Below are 22,161 nucleotides of genomic sequence, written 5' to 3' on the forward strand. Positions count from 1 at the left end.
GAACCAGCTGTTTTCCACCAGATCCTTGTCACCATCATGGTGACCGTGATTCACAGTTTATGTTTTTTGCTCCGTAGTACTCTGTTCTCATTCATTCCCTTGTTCCTTAGCAATTCCAAGCTCACTAACATGCATTCCTTGTAAAGTTTGAAGAGCACTGTCAGTTTAACTTAACTGAGTCAAACTGATAGCTGCCACTGCTTTAAAAACAAGGACACACCTGCTTTCCCACTTTCCACTGAACCACTCACCTTTCCTCTTGATTTCTGCCCATTCGCTGTAAACCCTCTGAAACATACTGTAAATCATGCAAGATACTGTCTCCAGTTTCACCATGGCCACAGTTAACTTCTCCTTTCATCTCCTACAGACACTCAGCTCTGCTCTGCAGATTGAGTTTTTTGGACAGAGAGGACAGATGGTTTGAAAGAGGAGTGAAAGAAGCATCTATGTCCACTGTGAGCGACCATCTTTGAACAGAGGCGGGGTTTACGACACCAACTCTCTGCCATCTATAATCCAGTTTTGAGATCCCTCCCCAGACGCCTTAACGCCCACTCACATCCTGGGCCATCTGATCTCAGGAATTCACATGATAAGGTGGGGCCAGGTTTCACAATGAACACACCCGAAACTCTGGCTGATTGGGACCCACACCCAGTTTCCCACCTTGGCTCAGGCGATTAGAGGATCATCAGGGGTCCTTTTGTCCCTCTGTGGGGGGAAACTCCCACTAGGTTTATATCTGGGACTCTCCACCATTTGACCTTAGAACTGAAGAAGCTTCTCGGATGAGAGGTGAAACGTCTTCAAGCAACTTAAAGAAGTCCAGACGCTTTTCTTTGCAAGCTCCTTTGACTACGATGACCTGGATGACTGAGAACCTTCACAGACATACTGAGTTTTCTGTTTTCCAGCCTGAAAGTTCAGAGTTTTGTCTTGTGCAGGTTCACTCATTCACATCTTGGCGTTTACAGAGCCTGTGCCTGAGTCTGCCAACTTAAAGACTGTTAATTGTGCTCTTGGAACAGTCCTCTCAAAAATATATATTTTTTGTGTGAGCTGTGTGGAGGCTTTTGCTTCTCCCAGAGTCGAGTGCCCCACTAATCCCTGTCTGAGCCTGGGGCAGAGGTCTCCATGCAGCCAGCAGACTCTATGCTGTCAGCGTGTGAGTGCGAGCGCTTCAGCGCCAGAGCCCGTTCCACATGGTCTCCACATTCCAAAGATTCCTCAGTCTGGGTCATTGCAGTCCCAGACTTCAGTGGACTCCACACTGCCATGAATCCACCCAATGGCAAGGGTTAAATGCCTTCCGCGTAAGATGAAAAAAGCAGACAGGACTACTGGGAAGTCAGCAAAGAGAGATGGCAAAGGAAAAAGTTTATGGGGAATTGTATGTGAGGCTGGACACAAAGAATAACAAAAGGATTTCTATTCAGTGGCTAGAGAGGGAGAGGTCAAGCTGGGTGTGCAGCAGGTCAGGGTAACACTGATTACATGGAAATGTACAAATGAGTACTTTGAAGATCTGATTATGAAAATGATGAAGACAGAGAGGAGAAGGAAGTGCAGAGGATTAGGGCAGCTAGGAAGAGGATGGAGGTCAAGCAGAAATCTGCACGGAGTATTATTTAATTCAATTACATTTCTATTAATTCAAATCAGAACAGCAGTCGCCTCATGGTGATATTTAGATATATACTGTATTTATATTGTAAAGTAAAGAACCTAAAATAATACAGAGAAAAGAGTGAATGCCAAGACATGATGTTCACAAATAACACTGTGATATGTAGAGTAGGAAGCAGGTAGAAGAGAGCGAGTCAGTAGAAGTAATAAATAACACATGAAAATGACAGAGAGACAGGTGTAACAGTGTAGATGTAACATCATGTTGGGGCTGGTCCTAACAGCAGTAGCTGCTTCAGGCTCTATTTGTGAAGAGCACATTAACTAAATAACAATGGTAGTAAGATAGTACTGCTGGGATGTCTTCTAACTAGCTAACATGAGCCTCATGAGTCATTTGACTTACTGCATTTTAAAAAAGGATTTTGTTGAGTGTTTAATGTTTTTTGTGTAAAACCTTTTTTTGTTTGAACAATTAAATGATGGATGAATAATAACGTATTTAGAAATATTTATTTAGAATTACACATATTATTTATTATTCGTTAAATTCTCACATGATTAATTTAATGTCTCACTCCACAAATTACGTTAAAAAGTCATTTGTAAATGAGTTTCATATTTTATATTCATATTTAACTGCAGACTTGCTGATCCATTCATAACATGCTTTATTTCAATGTGCGTGACTCTCTTGCTCCTCCATGCTTTAACACCTCAGCAGCTGTAAAAATGCAAAAAGGTTGATTTCTGCTACAACATCTACACGTGTGTATAACTATTTACTGTTCTTACAGCGTCGATGCCAGACAGCTGCATGCCAATGTTGATGACCACCACACTCAGCACCTGCCATCGGACCGTGTCATCCAGCATCAGTTTCCATACTGACAGTGTTTCCACTGAGAACAGGGAACGCTGCTCCTCCTGCATCTCTTCAATCTCAGCCTGGATGTTACATTTAGCTCTGTACCACTTCAGAGCTAAGAGAAAAGAGTAGCGTGGTTATAGTGCATCGTTTAAAAATACACACACACCACATATACTTACCAATATATATATGTATGTATATATATATATATATATATATGTATATATATATATATATATATATATATATATATATATATATATATATATATATATATATATATATATATAGTGAACTGGGGAGGAGGACTGTGGTCTGAGAGAAACTCCCTGGATTTATGAGATTTACATATAAATAAAAAAATAACAATGTTTCTGTAATTATGGCAGACAGCTTTTGAACTCCTCTGGGTTTCCACCTCAACACCTGAGAACACTGGACTTTCCCTGGCCTCAGTCAAACCTAGAAATAAAATCTTGTTCCCTGCGACTCTGACTTCCTCATCAACATGCATGTTGCATTTCCTGTTTATTAGTGGAGTATTGGTGATCTGAATCTTATAAAACAACGACAGCTGCACCTTTCAACCTGCCTGTATGTCTGAGTCACATGTTCTAACAGTTGTGTGAGATTTTTGGTTGAGAAGTCTACGACACGTAACACTGGCTGGTTTTTAACATCTTTTTTTTGATAAATAATATATACTGTAGCTAGGGCTGGATCAGGTGATGCTGAATCTTCTGTTACTTATGCTTCGAGGGGCTTCTTATTACATCACATGACTAACATGCGTCAACGTTTTCGAAAGTCTCCGTTTTCACTGTCCACACTGCGACGCGAAAGCACCGTTTTCAAATGCGTGTGTTTTCGAGAGCGTTTTCCAAACGCTGCGTTTTCCTTGAGCAAAAACGGCTTCTCAGTGTGGACGGGCGGCCAAAACGGAGAGAAAACGTGTGGACGTAGCCTTCGTGTCATCTGCCCGTTGGTGAAGCGATTGGCCAGAAATGCAGTATTTGACATATTTGTTAGGGTTCATCACACCATCACTATCATGTGATTGTAGCTGCTACCTGAGCATCCCTCTCTGGCACGCCGGCTGCTGTACGTACCCGGGGCTTCGGTCACCTGACCTTCCTAGCTGTTACAGGTCACATCCATGCCGCTGCTACTTCAGTCTGAATATGGTTGTTGATTGAGGCTGCTGGTCCTTTTGTTGTGATTGCCTGCAGATTATTTTCTCAGAAGCGTTTCCTCCATGGATTACTGGTATGTTCTTATTTTGTCCAATGAATTTAATTACTTTACTGGGGAGTAAACAGGTGAGTTTATAGGTCGTAGCTGCAGAAGCATATCGTTGGCCGTTTTTTATCTGGGACTCGAGCAGAGCAATTTGATTGGTATATACTTTTGTCATTTTTACCTTGAATGCAAATTTTACTACATATTGCAGGATGTTTGGGCCTCGGTGGGAGGCTCAGGCACAACCCACTGGATCTCTGTGGTGACCCAGAATGTTTAAGTCTTTGTAATCCCTCTTTTACGATTAGTTGATTTTGTGTTTTCTGTGGTATGCAGCTACTTTTGCACCCCTGGTTTAAGCTGCACCTTAGTGAGAGCTCATGTAAAGGTTGATGATTCTTCGGACTTCATCATCATCTGGCATCCCCACTAATAAGCCACAACTCTGAATCAATTACCAGTGTAGATGCAATTAAATTAACAACTTTTATTTGATATCTGTTTTTTACGTAGCTGGCAATAAACTATTTATTTTACACCCTGAACCACATTTCTGTCCGAAGCATAACAGACCTGAGTGCCTACTAGCATAGTTTGAACTAGATATTCCCAGGGTGGCATTTTGTGGTGTCCTTGTGATTGTAAAGCTTTTAAGCTCCCAGTCACCACACCACCGTCTCAGTGTGTGTGAATGTGCCGTGCTCATTGGTTTCTTTTCCTCATCACACCCCCTGGCCACACTAACAAAGTGGAGCTTACATTATCACGGCTTCATCATCACTGGTGTCCAGTTCCAGCCTTCCACACTGTCAAACAGTCACACAGGTACCTTAGAGCTTTGTGAAAATTTCCTGGCTGTAGATTTTAATCAAGACTGGTTGCCTTTTCTCAGTTTTAAATACACATGTTACTTGTTTAAAACTGCGAGACCACCTCAATCCAGGATTAAAACTGACTGGTGAAAAGGAGGCTTTCTTTTCTTTTGAGCTTCTCTCTCTGTCATGGAGGTACACGAAGCTTTAAAGCTTTTGGTCTTGATAAACTTGATCCTTATTTTCTTAAAGTTGAGCCACTAACTGATATTTATAATCTTACCCCCATGAACAACAAGATTCCTGACATATGGAAAAATAGTTTTAAATACATAATTTTAATCTCATATATTCAGATTTTTTTTCTCAGAATATAGCACCCCTGTCCCAGCTCCATCTTTTTTAAATCAGGTCAGCATCTATTGCAGATCATTACTATAATACAATCAGTTCTACAGCTTTCTTTAAGCTGTCACACAAGCTGCTGAAGCACAGTAAAGAAATCAATGTCTCCACTGAACACTTCTGTAAGTCTAACCCTTCCTACAGACACGGTGCCGCTGTTTCATCCTCCAACCTAAATAATGTTGCACTAAAAGCAAACTGACCTCTGATGGTAGCGTGGATGTTGTGCTTCTCAATCAGCAGGTACCTAGGACTCTCTGGGAACCATGGCAACAACATCAGCTGGATGAAAGTGGGCACAGCAATCACTGAAAGAAAGAGGGGCCAGTGCTCCTCCTACAACAGTAACACAACAGTTATGCTTACCAACAGTAAGTGCTGAGAAAAACACCAGCAATAATTCATTAATAGCAACATTTTGGTTTGGCAACAAATCAGTCACAAGCCTTTGAACATGGGGGGACTACGTATAACATTGTCTTTGGTTCCTAAACAGCTTTTAGAGCACATTTTGTAAAACCTTCTGAATGTTTGAAATTGAAAGTCTTCAATCACATCTTGACTGTTTGATTTAAAGTATACTGTTAGCAGTGTATGCTACAGTCCAGTCCGCACGCAGGTTGCTTGACTACCTTTCCTAGAAGCTCGTGTAGACCGAGGATTTGGGCAACAAAAACTCCAGTTCCAATGAAGATGCTCGGCACAAGGCCAAGGAAACCTCTCAAGTTCTTTGGTGCTATCTCACCCAAGTACATTGGTACCACACTTAGAGAGATGCCTGCAAGAATAAGAGCAAAGAAGAAGATTGTTATGATATTACTCTGATTCACTTTTAAACATTAATTTAATTGAAAATAAAGTATATAAAGAGTTGGGAATGAGGATGTGTTTATTACAGAAGAGGATTAGGGCTACTGGGAAAAAAATAGTTTTTTATCACGGTGCTTTGCCAATATTTCTTCCTCTGCACACAGGGAATGGCCTTCCTCAGACTGGTGTGTGTGTGTGTGTGTGTGTGTGTGTGTGTGTGTGTGTGTGTGTGTGTGTGTGTGTGTGTGTACCTGAGTGGATTCCTGTGATGAAACGGCCAATGATGATCATCTCAGGTGACCCACATATCCTGCTAAAGCCCATGAGTAAAGCAGCAATAAACACCAACACTGTTGTGTTTACCACTGTCCCCTTCCTGAAAGTACACGTACAAAGCACATAAAAGTAAGTGACCCAGAGGTTTATGTAACAGCAAGGGCAATAATGGAAACCCCATCCCCTGATACACACAGTCATAACCAACCCAGGATCATTGCAAAATGTTTAATAGACACACCGGTTCACTGCGTCGGTTTCACACTTTGCCTCTCAAAAGCATGAAATGGACATGCATGCAGAAGCTGCAGTAATAGCAGAGGGAGACACTTCATTTATTCAATAATATAGGAATGTGTGTAAACAGGCATTGTTAGCACATGCTCGTGTAAATACATATTAGCTGCCCAGCTATTCTGGCAGTTCAGGACTCAGGAAGGTAGTGAATTTTGTTCACTGCTGATTTCTTGGTTTTAAGTATAGCTTTCTCTGCTGGAAATGCAACTCCTGCATGTGTGTTCACTTTGTCAGGGTTCCTGGGTCGTTGACGCTGCATTTTCAGTTCATGTTCACTGTTTGTTTTCCTCATGTTCCATTTCTGGATTCATTATGTTCAGCCGTGTACTCACCGGTCTCTCATCATCATCCTCGTGAGTCGCTGCATTTAAACCCTCAGTTTATCTCGGTTCAGCGTCAGTGTTGCTGTTAGGTTGTCGCCATATGCTCAGTTCATTCAGTCAGCCAGTCATTTCCTGTTCGTTCAATAAACACCAGCTTTCACCGCGAGTCCTGCATTTGGGTCATCTCTTCCTCTCCTCCACACACGAAACTCCCGACACATTTCATGCTTTGGATAGTGTGAAATGAACACGGTGGACCGGCGTGACTATTTCACGCTGATATCAGGTTGACACACATGCAAAGCTGTTTAAGTCCCAAATAGCCACAAACTTTGCTCATACGCTGTGATTAACCATAAATCTGAAGAATGTGAATGAATGTGAAGAAATTGATCAGCTTATAAATATGATTTTATTTTCATTTAAATGTAGACTGACAGGAATGTGGAAAAAAGGAGAAATGTGTCACCAACCCATCATCAGAGATGGGCAGTAACGCGTAATCCGATTACTTTTTTCAAGTAACGAGTAAAGTAAGGGATTACTATTGCAAAAACAGTAATTAGATTACCGTTACTTTCCCGTAGGAACGCTGCGTTACTGCGTTACTAAAACCGTGATTTTTTTGCGAGAATGTCTCACGACAGTGACGTAAGCGAGTGCGACGTTCATGACAACAGCTGTGTGCAGATCAACAATGGATCACATATCGATTGCGGGAGAGAGTATGAGCGTGCAGCGTTTAAAGCGTGGAAGTACTGACCTTACTTTGAGTTTGATTCCATAAAAAGTGACAAAAACATTAGTGTCCGCTGTGCGTGGGAAGAAAACTTCTTTTTACAGCGAAAAAACCCCTAAACTTCCAACAAGCACCGAGTAGCTACGACGTAATGGGAAACTCACAGAGAAACTCGCGGATTCTTCCACTGACCGCGGCACACCTGCACCAGGGTAAACCTCCGCCAGGTATTATGGTGTTTTTAAAATTATTTTGGGGGGATTTTTTAAGGAATTATATTGTATGTTGCATATATGAAATTTCAGCCCACACATACCTGGACGGTGCTAATGCGTTAACGAGCTAACAGTGCTAATGCGTTGATGCCGTGCAGTCCCGCACACGGGGCGATCCGCACTAACTCGCTAATGGAGATTTGCCGCGTTAATGCGGTTATGGCGTTAACGTAATTTTAACAAGATTAACACTGACAGCACTACTTATCATATGTACAGTAGAAACTGTTGTATACTTCTCAGTAATTAAGTTTAAAAAAAAATGAAGACGAATGTTATACCTGCCATAGCGTGTGACCAGCATCCCCACAATGAGTGAGCCCAGCAGACCTCCAACCGCAAAAACAGACACAGTCAGAGAGTACATGAGGGTCAGGGTCTCCTCACTGAGTCCTGTTCCATTGCGTCGCACCACTGTCTTGTTGTAGAAGTCCTTGATGTACTGACAGTGTGAGGAAGAGCACAAATAGGATGCATTTAGATAACAGACATACAAATAAGATCAAATAAGAATAGAAACAAAAAAGTATGAAAGAAAGACATGCATCCACCCATCCATTCATCCATGACCTGTACAGCGTCGACATCCTTCCAGCTGCTGTCTGCTGATCTCCCGCTCCCCTCACTCGTGAACAAGACCCAAAGATATTTAAAGTCCTCGCGTTAGGCAGTCACTTGCCCCTGACCCGGAGTGGGCACTCTACCCTTTTCCGGCTGAGGGCAATGGCCTCTCCACCACTGATGAGAGCACGTTGGCATAAGAATTAAAACCTCTTCTTTCACTTTGAAACAAAGAGCCCTGACACAGCTGAGGCGCTTCCACCAGCCACTGCTCTCTCGTCTTCCAGGAACACCAGGTGAGGCAGGTGCTGAAAGCTGTGAACAGGAAAGCTGCTGGGCTGGACGGAGTACTTGGTAAAGAACTTTGTGCCTACGCTGACCAGCCAGAGGGAGTCCTGACCAGGATGTTTAACCTCTCACTGTCACAGTCCACTATCTCTCCACAACCATCATTCCTGTGCCAAAGTCATCTGCTCCAAAGTGCTCAGTGACTACACACCCACTGCCTTAATGTGTGTAGTCATGAAATGTTTGGAGAGGCTTATGCTGCTATCCGGTCGTTAATTCTGACGTCACTAGCCATGTCTGGGTCTAAACTCCGCTGCAGGTCCATATATCAAACGATCACTATGGCATTACTGAGAGTTGAAAAACTGTCTAAAGTCTTTCATCTTTAATAAAATGATCAGCGTTCTGCTCTACCAGGTGTAACAATTGAGTTTAACATCCAGGCATCCATGAAAACGGAATTTATGACATTTAACGGAGTTAGAAGTTAGCAGGGAGTTAGCTCGCTAGCTTCTATCTAAATACAATATAGCATGTCCTGACTGCGGGGCTTTGGAAACAAATTAAAATGTACAGCTCTGTTATCACTTCCAACATAAATGAAGACCAAAAACTAAACAGCAGTGACGTTTGTAGGGTTACTGAAGTTGGGCTAGCCGGTATATAATGATGTGCTACGTGACCGCTAGCGACACTGCTATGTTAGCATAATATAAACAAGCTAACTTTTTTTCCACTTGATAAAAGTTAACGTGAGTGTTCTCGGTGGTCAGGAACAAATGTAATCGCATGGCAGGATGCTGTAAAAGGACCAAACTTCAGCCAGAGAACAACTGAGATAATCCATCCACAATACGAGGTTAGTCATTCATATACTGCTGCATGGGCTGGGCTGTAGCTACATCCTAAGGTTTTAAAAACTGAGCTTAAATAAATGGTTAGTGGTAATAAAAGCCGAGGGAGGTCAACAGTGATCACTGACTGTTTTAGGAGCTTTTTGAGATCAAATAGAAGAAAATACAAAACATTAAACATGTTAACAACACAAAAGCCATATTAAACGCAGACTACTTTAGGCCCGGAAGTAGGATTTGTCACGTCATCACTTAACGACCGGATACATAAAGGCCTGTCTTCCACATAACCGGGACTCAGGGTAAAGTCAAATGGACAGGGGACACCATTCCCACAGCCCTGCACACATTCCAGAGCTTTTGTTGTATCTCTTTTTTTAGGTTAATCTTTTTGTTTATAGTAATCCTGCATTTTAATTTCTATTAGCTTTACTGTCTAGTTTCTGTTCGTGATTATTATGTGTATTGTGTTTTTTCCTTTAGCGTATCCTGCCTTCAGTGTTTCCCTGTTACCCTGTTGGTGTTCCCTGTTTAGTTATTTCCTGATAGTCATGTGTTCTTATGAATTGCATTCAGTTTTTGTCCCATTTGATTAGTCATAGCTGTGTCTCATCACTGCCTATTTTAGACTTTAGTTTGTCTGAATAAAAATGAATAAATAAATTCTATTACTGGCTGCCATTGCACAGTCTGCTCACGTAAATATTTTTTTGGGAAAAGGTTTTTAAGGTCAGATTTTGTTACAGAAATAAAAATCATTTTAGAGCAGCTTGCTAAAGGTGGCCCAAAACGTTCCAAGACCCCCTCAATATACTGAGGTGGTGTGGGATCATATTGACAACAAATGTTTGAGAACTATTCATGAAGTCTAAAAGAAATTACAAGAAAGCTTCCCAAAGGGTTCAGGCTGTGTTAAAGAACAAACGGGGGTAATACCAAATATTGAATCAAGCTTATCAGAACTGAACAGTTTTTGCCTTGGATACTGTATTTCTGTGTATATTTGTACATTTCAATAAATAAATGCACAAATTTTCCATTTTCCATGCAAAATATAAGGAATCTATACATGTGTGAATTCATCAGATTCCTAAATACAATTCAGTAAAAAAAACCTGTGTTTGTATCATGTGGCTTCGACATCATGGTTACATAAGAGCAAGACAGACCTTCAGTTTTCACTCTGATATTTTGGAATTAAAGCCACAAGTCTTGTCTGACCTAAACCTCCTGATCATCAGTTTACATGTGCCAGCACGTGTTAGCGCTAACTTCAGTTTCCCCTGAACCATGTGTCACGTGCCGGGAAAACTGACAGACACATGCTGCTACTCGAGCATGAGCATGAGCAGCGTGCCTGGTTTTTCAACAAAGAAGATCATTTTTATTTGAGATTTTCATTACCCCCGTGTGAACTGAGACCAGCCATGGACCAGCATTTTCAAACCGAATATTTACTTGTAACAGATACGAAAAGATCTCTCATGACTAGCAAGAGCACTCAAAGACCAAACTCCTTTGGGTTTCCTGATGATCATTATTATCAGATATATTTTTCAGTCAGTAAAAGCAGCAGTTTATTTTGTGAGAAATATACAGATATCAGGTGCCAGCACCTACCCCTTTATGTGAACATTTATATTACTACATTCAGATAACTTTAGCTTGAGCAAGCAAGGTAACAGACCGAAGCTTACTCTTCTTGACAGAGCTAACCACTGTTAGCTCAGATTCTTGGTTCTAACCCCAGCTGGGTTTATTCTCCTTTGGACCCTGACTTTTTTCCAAATGCTTACATTTTTGAATATCTAGTTTGTGTGTTTACATCAAGTTGAACAGTGCTGAATTAGCAAAACCAATCAGCTGCTATTATATTTATATTTATATTTATTTCACCTCTCTTAATGTGACTATCCAGAGACCAGGAAACAGCTTCTCTCCTCCTGTTACCCCCCCCAAATAATTTAAACACTAAAAAAAAAACCACAAAGAAAGAACAATATATTATCCACAACTGCACTAAAGAATAAAGCAGTGAAATGTGAATTAATAAACATTAGCTCTCTCTCTTCTAAGTCCCTGTTAGTCCCTGTGAATTAGCAATTATTTGCAAATTGATTTACGCTGCCTTCCAGAAACCTGGTTACAGCAGGATGATTATGTTAGTTTAAACGAATCAACACCCCCGAGTCATTCTGATTGTCAGCTTCCTCAAAGCACAGGCCGAGTCTCTGATTTCTCAGACTTTTTATCTGATTTAGTTCTGAGCTCAGATAAAATAATTATTGTGGGTGATTTTAACATCCATGTAGATGCTAAAAATGACAGCCTCAACATGGCATTTAATCTGTTATTAGACTCAATTGGCTTCTCTCAAAATGTAAAAGAACCCACCCACCACTTTAATCACACTATACAGGGTGGGCCGTTTCTATGGACACACCGTAATAACATGGGAATGGTTGGTGATGTTAAAGTCCTGTTTGTGGCACATTAGTATATGTGAGGGGGCAAACTCCTCAAGATGGGCGGTGACCATGGTGGCCATTTAGAAGTCGGCCATCTTGGATACAACTTTTGTTTTTTCAATAGGAAGAGGGCCATGTGACACATCACACTTATTGGTAATGTCACAAGAAAAACAATGGTGTGCTTGGTTTCAACGTAACTTTATATAACATAACATTTACATTCACAATAATTGATTACACAGCAGTGGGGAGTAGACTTTATCACAGTAGATGTCTTCAATTAATTCATGCTTGAGTCTTAAATATGATCAACCTTTCTCTGTTAATGGGTTGTACCACAGGCCTTTACACGCAGTAATTAAACCTTTACTTAAAAAGGCATTACTTGACCCAGTTTCTTAGCTAATTTAAAGCCACTCTCTAATCTGACTTTTGTCTGAAGATTTGTTGAAGGACAAGGTGTAAAACAGCAAACTGATCATCTGCAGAGAAATGCTTTATTTAAAGAGTCTCAGTCAGATGAAAGGCTACCAATGATCTTCTTATGGCCTATGTTTCTGAACAAAATCATTTTTAACTGCGCTGCTAATGTTCTTATATACAATACAAAATTGAAATTAAAACATACATTTAATTTATTGCTGGATGTTGTGATGCCCAACAATTATTGCAATGCAAATATTTCACGCAGAGATCACTCCTCGGGCTCGCTACTTGAAACTATTGGAAATCTTCACTGTTCACGTTTTCCAAATAAATGAACAGTTATAGTGGTAACGATCCCAGTCACATCTGCTTTCTTGGTGGAAAGCATTACTCAAGCTATCTGCCACTAATCTCAGTATATCTTTAGTATATCACCTTTGCGAATTATTTTAATACTCTGGTTCCAAACCTTTGCACTGTGAAAGAGACACAAATCCAACAACTGGTACATATCCCACAAATAAGTGTCCAGGCTGAACTATTTCTTTCTTCAATGATTTGGTTAGCTCGTTATACGTACAAAAGCTCTATGTGCTTACAGGTAGGAGAGGATTAACCTTCAAATTCAACCTGGTCTTAATGAGCGACAACGGATTCACAACAGATTCTTTCTTCACACATCAGGTGACCAAACAGCCACCACAGAAGCCAACGACTTCCACACCCAAATATTCTCTCTATCCTATCGCTGTGATTGTAACGTATGAAGTATTTACAAAACACTGGGAAAATAAAAAGAAGAGGACCGTTTTCATAACAAACTTTATCACAATGTTAAAATGAGGGACTTCTGCTTTTCTAATTTTTGTGCTTGTTGTTCAGCTGCCAAGTTTAATTTGAATTTTATTGAAATGATCGTTGCTTATTAATGATGGTGAGTCTTTCTACAGACAAGCAGCAAAGCCCCATCTCTGCATGTCTGGAAATCTTTCTTAGTGAATGCCATTGATGTGTTTTGACCTTTAATAAAAAATAATCACTGATAAAATCCTGTTTTCAGAATTATGCAGTTCAGAGTGTGTTATTACAACTGTTCTTAATACATCTGCATTTTTAACAGAGTGTAACTTAAACATGTACAGAAGTAATTTCGACTTGATAGGATGACTTAACAGTCACATGCCAGAACATACCTCTTCAATTTATTTAGATCCGCTGAGTCGGAGAAACAGTTTTCATGAAAACTGCGACATCAGAGTATGAGTCTTATTTTTATCTCGGGGTAACTGTGAGGGCACGTGCTCCCCTCCCTCAGACAAACTGTCGTTTTCAACAGAAAACACCAAAAATATATATATATATATTTTTTTTTTTTACAAAATACCAATACTTTGTGTTTCAATAAAGAAAGAATTCCAAGTGCACCAATCACACATTTACACATAAATAAGCTAACCAATCAGCAGTTAAGGGGGTTGTACTGGCTGACTGGTTAAACCCAATGGTTGTACCACAGCCCAAATGGACTGAACCACTACAGATTTAAAGGGGAAATGGTCCCAAACTTAGTTAAATATCAAAAGTGCACAGAAAAATGCAAACAAGTTAAAATTACACACAGCAATCACAGGAGCTATAAATAAAATGAATAAGAAAAATCTTTGTCCTTTTCCATCTTGGAAGCTGTGCCAGAAATGTTTGGATATCTATGTTGGCCGAAAGCGGCAACTTTGAGTGGCTGTATGATTAATCGATATTACTGGGACTACAAACTTAAACACACTGAAACCACAAAGCTTCCAAAACCAAATTCCTGGCCAGTAGATCATGCAGATTCATATGCAAGATCTGGCCATGCAGAATATAACGGCTGTTATAAACAAATGCACTTCAATAAGTTACTTTCCAGATGTGTGTGTGTGTGTGTGTGTGTGTGTGTGTGTGTGTGTGTGTGTGTGTGTGTGTGTGTGTGTGTGTGTGTGTGTGTGTGTGTTACCACAGCAGGGGAGTTTACCACAGCCAGATTGTACCCATAAAGCATAGAGCTCCCAAAGGAGGTAAGGAATGCCACTGCCAGCAAAGAGGCAGTGAGGTGCTGCAGACAGAGCAGGAGAGACACATGCAGAATATGATGGTGAGCTCACAGCTTCTTAAAGTTAAGACAAAACATTTTATACGCTGTGTGAATAAAAAAATCAGTTAAGTTTTAAGTTGTCATTTTTTCACCAACATTCACAAATCTCTGATTGTATGTCACATAAGAAAGTTGGCATGTTTGTGTAAAGCAATCAGATTAAAAACATCTTAAAAACAAGTCTTTCACACACACTTTCTTTATATTTAGCTCTAATGAGTCAGACTTTCTTGTACTTTCTGGAAGTCTTTCAGTGCTTTTCTTTGGACACCGGCTACTTTTTATTCATTTTCAGTGCACTCATTGCACCTGACTATCTTTTAGAGGACTGTGTGACTCTTAAGCTATTTAACACTGACTCTTGAATCGCTCAAGCACTGATAAGGCACCAAGCCTTTCCAAGAGAATGAACTGGTGTGTCTATACGTAACAGACAACTCACCAAATTACTCATTTAAAATTGTATCTTCAGACTCTGTGTTTCTATATCATGTTGTAAAAATATATATATAATGTATTACTGTCAGTTTGACAGGCATACAATTGTACTGTTGCACCAACAGCAGTTAAATGAAAATATTGATAATAATGATAATATTGCAAACGACAGATGCAGCACCAGAGAGATGCATTTGATCCATCTACTGTTCACCAAAGCTTGCTAAATTACACAAGAATAGACCTGAACATCAGTGCGATCAGGTGCAAAAGTAGGTACGAGGTACAACAGATTGTCTACAACCATGTCTATAACATGATGCCGTGGCTCCTTTGAAGTTCACTGTTACTGAAGCAGTATAGGGTTATCTTAACAACAAATAGAAAAATAGTCTGGAAACATGGAAAGAAGAGCTTTGGACTGTTCTTCAAGAAGCTTTTGTGTTTTGACTCCTGGCTCCACCTGCTGCCGCACGGTGCTACATGACAAAAAGGGTTCAGACTGTGTTGAAAAATAAAGGTGGTCATTCCAAATATTATCTTTCAAGCTGTTTTTCCCTGTACATTGTATTTCCATGTATCCTGACACATGCTTCAATCAACCACCATACCTTTCCCATTTTCCTAGCAAAATATTAAGAAATGAACAGTAGCTTACACACAATACTACAGTATTGTGTGTAAGTCTTAACAAGATGTACAAAATCTAAATATCTGCAAATGTCTTTAACTGTATATAAACTTAACACAAAAAGTAAAGGAATTTGTGTTTAGTTAATTATCTTGTTGTAACATTAGCTATAGGCAATAAAACACATGTTTCAAAAACCTGCTTATTTCCCTTTAAATACAGCCACATTTGTAAGGACGATGACAATGTTTGAATTATGACCACCAGCCATAATAAATGGTTCGCTTTTGGTCAAAAATCCTGATTTTCCTTTGTCTGTGTTTGGGTCCCTAAAGCTTTATTTGGTGTAATATAGAAATAAAATTAAAAACAGATTCTTACAGCTGAGAGTTTTCATTGATTTTTTACGAATGTACGCGACAAATTAAATTCAGAATGCTTTCTGTTCAGTTATTAAGCTCGACCCACTGAAAACATTATTTTGTTTACTCAGTTTCCAAAAATGAGTAAATCTTGTGTCATTTATTTAAAAAAAAATAGCGATTTCTTTTTACGCAATAAATTTGTTTCAACTTTCAACCTCACTTAAATAATAACACTAAATAAATCATAAATAAGAAAGCAGAGGCCTCTTCTCGGTATTAAATGCTATTAGCTGCTATAATTAATGTCCAGCACAGGATGGGATCAGTCAGTTGATAGTTCTGCTTCTGTTTAGTGCCCGTCTGTCTGGACTTACCGAAGTGATTTTCCCCGACGGTGGAATTAAAACCTCCTCAGCCATTTAAGAAACGTGTCAGCTGGTCCCAAAAAGTAAAAAGAAAAATATGATTTCTCTACACTGCAAAGAATCTCATCTCCTTCGCAGCAGATGTGGTCAAACAGGCTCTCAACCACAGACTGAAGTATTCCAGGCTTTTTCTCCAATGAGCAGTCTGTTTGCCCCCAGTAACAAACCCACATCGTATCATCACATGATGGAGAGCAGCGTGACACAGTTGGAGAAAAGCCTGCTGGAAGCAATTAGCTCTAAGTCAATTCACTAAGAAAGAAATCGATGCTAGAGAGAGGGAAAGAAGAGGAGTAACAGAAAGGGAACACCAAGTCAAACAGGTTCCACATGTGAGACAAGACAGACGTCAAGAATGAAGGCAAAGAGGAAAGAGAAGATGAGAGACCGTTTAAGACAACATGCTTTCCAAAATAAACTCTGTGATCTGCAGTGCACGGCGTATATACTTATCGTGTCAGTAAAAGAGAACTGTCGGTATTTCTTCTGCATTTATAGGAACCACCACACAGTGAGACTGTTAATCTTTGAGTGCATTTGTCCTCAGTGAACCTTCCACCCCGCCCTACCCCCTGTAATCACAGTCATCATGTGCTCATAATTTTGGTTGTAGTTGAAAGAAGAGGGGCAGTGTTTACTGTGACCGTGAACAATCACCTGCTTTGCATTACACATTTCTTAATCCTGTGACTTTACCTCTATTGCTGTTCCTTGAAAAGCTGGTTTTGTTCTAAAATCCAGCCTCCTGGCACACACGAACTCTACTGCACTCATTAACTGCGATAGCGCTAGATATCTCTGAAATTTGCCCGAAAGTTAAAAGAAATTTTTTTTGTGGTGTTGGATTAATAATAATAATAATGGATTGCATTTATATAGCGCTTTTCGGGGCCCTCAAAGCGCTTTACAATGCCACTATTCATTCACTCTCACATTCACACACTGGTGGAGGCAGCTACAGGTGTAGCCACAGCTGCCCTGGGGCAGACTGACAGAAGCCAGGCTGCCATATCGCGCCATCGGCCCCTCTGGCCAACACCAGTAGGCGGTAGGTGAAGTGTCTTGCCCAAGGACACAACGACCGAGACTGTCTGAGCCGGGGCTCAAACCGGCAACCTTCCGATTACAAGACGAACACCCAACTCTTGAGCCACGATCGCCCTAGGAAGGATTCGGAAGGATTCAGAAGAATTCGGCTTACTGTACTTTTGTACCTGCATGTTGGTGCAAGCTCTAGGTTACATTAGAACAGAAGGCATAGTAGAAATAAGGTTTGAGACAAAGAATTGCAGAATTATGAAGGTTATATGTGCCAATTTCTGTCCTTTTTAAAACATGCAAAGGCCGAACAGTGTTCTTCGAGTACAACACAAGTCTTCATGCTGTTTTAGTGCTTAAACAGAACTAAAAGTACACGTTAGGTGTGTTTGTAGGACAACACACATCCAGAACAGCATTACCACTTTTTGCTTTTGGCAGATTAGTCCTACATGAAAATCATTTTTAGAAGACAAATATAGAAGAAGACATAAAGTCTGCATTCATTTTTGACTCCTCCTGGAAACTTTTTTCATGACACGTGGAAATTCATTTAGTATTTTTAGCCCATTATTTATTTTATTTTATTTATTTCAGGTTTAGCTGGCCACACTGTCAGGTACTAAAACTACTTGAACAGTGTTAGCTAAGGGACTGTAGTTTTAGCTAAAACACACCTTTTCACCGTGGTAACCACTAAGATTACCACAGTGATTAGAAACTCATTTTCAACCCTTTCAGTACCAACTGTGACTCCTCCAGCTGACACACAACTTCACACCTCACCAACTGCTGAGTATTTAACATTCATTCAATTTTAGTTAACACTACACAGAACTTTAGGTTGAAAAGGTCAGTAAGGCTCCTGTTTCAAAAACACTGAAGTATTAAACAGTTGCCATAAATGTTAACCTGCTAGCACACATGGTAACATGAGCTATTACCTGACGATAGCAGCCATCTGTTGTAAGTAGCAGCTAAGAGACCGTAGAGAGATGAATAATTATGGCGGACTGAGCAGGTGGCAGATGTAATATTGAGTACATTGTGGACACACAGAGAACAGACGGTTGCTTGCTGCACACAGCAGCAGAGGAACTCCAGTTGAACCGAGCAGAGAGTCCAGACTGTGGGAACGACACTCTGGGCGAGTAAATCTGGAGCAGACGAATCAGATGGCTTTCGGGCCTGAAGAGCTGAGTACGTGGAGGGGTGCAGACTAAGCAGAATGCAGCTGAATGCAGGATGAGAGAGAGGCTCCAGTCATTTTTGATTTTGTTGTAACCACCTGTGTGTTTATCATAACTAATACAACACTTTATCCAAAGTTCATTTTTAGCTTTTCCAAAATGCTCTTCTTCGATCATCAATCAATTTCAATTTATTTATAAGCACATTTAAAAACAACAGGTTGACCAAAGTGCTGTACAAAGTAGAACAAACAAACAAAAAGAAAACCTCAGCCACAATAATTAATTTGAATCCATAATTGAATTATGTAGCCGTGTTAGATACCGTGCTCTTTGTTTAGGTTTTACTTTCACAAACTGTAATGACATTACCCAAATATTTTGTAAAATCAATAAAACCATTAAACTTCATTTTCATTACTTATTTCATCCAATCGAACTCATAATTGGAAAAGAGAAATGTTGAAATTTAACAAGTTACCTTTTGCACTTCTTTGCCATTACTTCTGTTGTTTTAGGACAGGGTCAGATCTTCCCCGTGTGTGTGTGTAGATTGCTTTCCTGGGTTTAGAGTCTCAGCATTACTATAACGACCCCGGTAAGCACAAATTAGAAGGACATTTTTAGTAAACTAGGAAAACCCTCCAGCAAAGCTTTTGCAAGCAGTTGACATGGGAACATTTTTTATTTAAAAAGTCAGACATGCTAGGAGGATTAATACTAACAATCTACCAAGAAATCAAAGTCTCTCAAATTTCACTAGCAATTAAATTCCTTGAGAAAAGCATTAAAGCAGCTGTGTTTGCCTCTGTATGTGAAAAATACAAAAACACTTCAGAAAGGACCGTAAGTCATAAAAACTACTGATGCAGTGAATAATAACCAAAACGGGATGACAGGCACATGCTCCAAGCTGTGCTAGGCATGTGACACTTATCTAAACCAGAGAGACTGCAAACATCAATCGAGACCAGATAACACTCGATAAGGACAACAGAGCTGTGTGAGGGAAAGCACAACAGACTAAATAAACTGTGAAAAGCAGTAAGACTCTCAATTCAGTATTTTAATTCCTAATTTGAAATTTGAGTTCATGCAAATTAAAAAATGAATGAAATGAAGTTTTTTTAATAAAATGTTGGGCTACTTTAACTCAACAAAGACACAAAGTCTCCAGAACTCCAGAAGCAAGAAATGTCAAACTAATTTTACACTGTGGACACAAACAGCCTGCTTTGATCTGAAGTGGGCCAAACTAGTGAAACTAGTGAAAAACAACAACAACTTTAGTGTTGAGAAGTAATGACACATTTAATGTCAGGGTGTGGTGTGTGGCAAGCAGAATAGGGCCCAAGTGCAGGACTCGCAGACAACAACATAATGAAATGAATCAAAGGTGACGGCTTTAATGCTGTCACTCTGAAACCTGAAAAGAAATACAAAAACACTGAAACTAAGATCTACGAACTGGGAAACTATTCATAGGATCATTGTAATACATAAAACAAATTTAACAAACTTTCAAGTCAATTTTATTTATACAGCAGCAAGTCACTCAGAGACAGGATATTTCTAACTTTAGAGATGCTGCACAAATGGAAGAAAGCGGTCTGACATATTTGTTTAATATGTGCGTTGAAGGACATGTCCTGGTCAAACATGACTCCAAGGTTGATAAGGTGGGGCCAGGTTTCACAATGAGCTCACCCGAAACTCTGGCTGATTGGGACCCACACCCAGTTTCACACCTTGGCTCAGGGGATTAGAGGATTATCAGGGGGTCCTTTTGTCCCTCTTTGGGGGGAAACTCCCACTGAGTTTATATCTGGGACTCTCCACCATTTGACCTTAGAAATGAAGAAGCTTCTCGGATGAGAGGTGAAACGTCTTCAAGTAACTTAAAGAAGTCCAGACGCTTTTCTTTGCAAGCTCCTTTGATTGTAGCCAATGCAATTTACCCAACAGTCGCTTACTCGCTTTCTTGTTATGATGGAAACGACTGCTTTTCACTTGGCTTGTAGGATCTGCTTTTATCTGATTTTATGTACTAATGGTTTATCTCTAGGTAAGCTAATTTCAAACTGATATTACTTTTGCCTGGAATAATAAAAGGGAACACTGTTTAACACAGTCGTTTGACACACGTAAGTTCTGCCACACAATCATCTCCATCACAGCACAGTTTTAGGTAAAATTCATCAAACATCACTATCTGTATTTATATGTTTCTACATTCACCATGTTGCCAAACGTATTCGCTTGTTGTCCTTCAAACGCGTTTGAGCTTGAGTGACATCCCATTCTTAACCAACAGGGTTTCATATGATGCTGGTCCACCTTTTGCAGCTTGAACCCTTCTAGGAAGCTTTTCCACGAGGATTAGTGTGTGTGTTTATGGAAATATTTGACCACTCTTCCAGAAGCACATTTTGTGAGCTCAGACACTGGATGACCTGACTTGCAGTCTCCAGCCCTAATTCATCCCAAAGATGTGCTGTCGGGTTGAGGGGGGGACTCTGCAGGCCTCTGCAGTTCTTCCACTACAGGCTCGGTCATCCCTGTGATCTTTATGACCTTGCTTTGTGCAATGGTGGTCACTGGAACAGGAAGAAGCCGTCACCAAACTGTTCCCACAAAGTGAGGCGCATCAAGCGTTAATAGCAGGTTTCACAGGAACTAATGGCCTGAGCTCAACTCACTAAAAATGACACCAGACCATAATCACCTCTCCACCAAACTTTACACTTGGCACAGTGCAGTTAGACATGCGCCTTTCTCTCAGCAACTGTCAAACCCAGACTCATCTATCGGCTTTCCAGTCAAAGAAGCATCATTACTCACTCCAGAGAACATGTCTCCACTTCTGCATCCAACATTTTGCATCATTCTTGGTGATTCAAGGCTTGGATGCAGATGATTGGCCATGAAAACTCATTCCACGAGGCTCTCTGTGCACTGTTCAGAAGCTAAGTTTGGAGGTCTGTAGTGATTGACTCTGCAGAAAGTTGGCAACCTCTGCAGACTATGCACCTCAGCATCCACTGACCCTGCTGTGGCTGAGTTGTTGACATCCAGTGTGTTATAATACCACTAACAATTGTCTGCTGAATATTTAGTAATAAGGAAATTTCACGATTAGACTTGTTGCACAGGTGGCATTGTCACGGCGGGGTACGCCGATGTGTTGTGAGCAGGACCCAGAAGCAGATACTGAGAGAAGAGTTGCAGGTGAACAAAAGGCGAGGCTTTATTTTGGCTGAAAGCAGCAAAAACCATGAAAACTAGACAAACTATGAAGAAAAGTGTGAATGCAATGAGAAACTATGAAAACTGTGGCAAGAATAACAGACGACCTGACAATGAAACACAAAAAACAGAGGACTTAAATACACAGGAGGTGATCAGGGGAAGTGGGAACACATGGGGAAACAGCTGACACACGTGGATGTACATGGCTGACAACTATACTTAAGTACGCTGATGTATTTAAAAGATTCTCATTTGGTAGTCAGAGGCTCAAAGGTACAGTGGACACGTGTGACCTTCGTCACTCATCCAAGTGACGAAACGTTTCTCCCACAAAACGCTACGTCCAGATGAACACAATCAACATGTAGCCTCGGGGGGCTGGCCAGGCAGACACAGGGAGCATGACAGATGTCTT

The 22,161-nt window shown here is 40.4% G+C and overlaps 1 protein-coding gene across 2 annotated transcripts in view; it reads right to left on the reverse strand.

Moving 5' to 3' along the window:
- Positions 1-16,397, reverse strand: part of slc2a15a (solute carrier family 2 member 15a) — a 29,315-nt gene extending 12,918 nt beyond the window's left edge. The window contains exons 1-7 of one of the 2 annotated variants that reach the window (XM_026190335.2): positions 16,219-16,397; positions 14,273-14,371; positions 7,958-8,118; positions 6,018-6,142; positions 5,589-5,734; positions 5,160-5,292; positions 2,425-2,612 (exon numbers count right to left, since the gene is read on the reverse strand). In XM_026190335.2, coding sequence (XP_026046120.1) covers positions 2,425-2,612; positions 5,160-5,292; positions 5,589-5,734; positions 6,018-6,142; positions 7,958-8,118; positions 14,273-14,371; positions 16,219-16,263 — 897 coding nt within the window. In that variant the 5' untranslated portion in view covers positions 16,264-16,397. Of the gene's footprint in view, positions 1-2,415; positions 2,613-5,159; positions 5,293-5,588; positions 5,735-6,017; positions 6,143-7,957; positions 8,119-14,272; positions 14,372-16,218 lie in introns of both variants that reach the window. The other variant, XM_080287656.1, reaches the window with a different exon arrangement.
- Positions 16,398-22,161: the final 5,764 nt, after the last annotated feature.

This window comes from Astatotilapia calliptera, chromosome 13 (genome assembly GCF_964374335.1).
Source record: "Astatotilapia calliptera chromosome 13, fAstCal68.1, whole genome shotgun sequence".
Classification (NCBI taxonomy): domain Eukaryota; kingdom Metazoa; phylum Chordata; class Actinopteri; order Cichliformes; family Cichlidae; genus Astatotilapia; species Astatotilapia calliptera.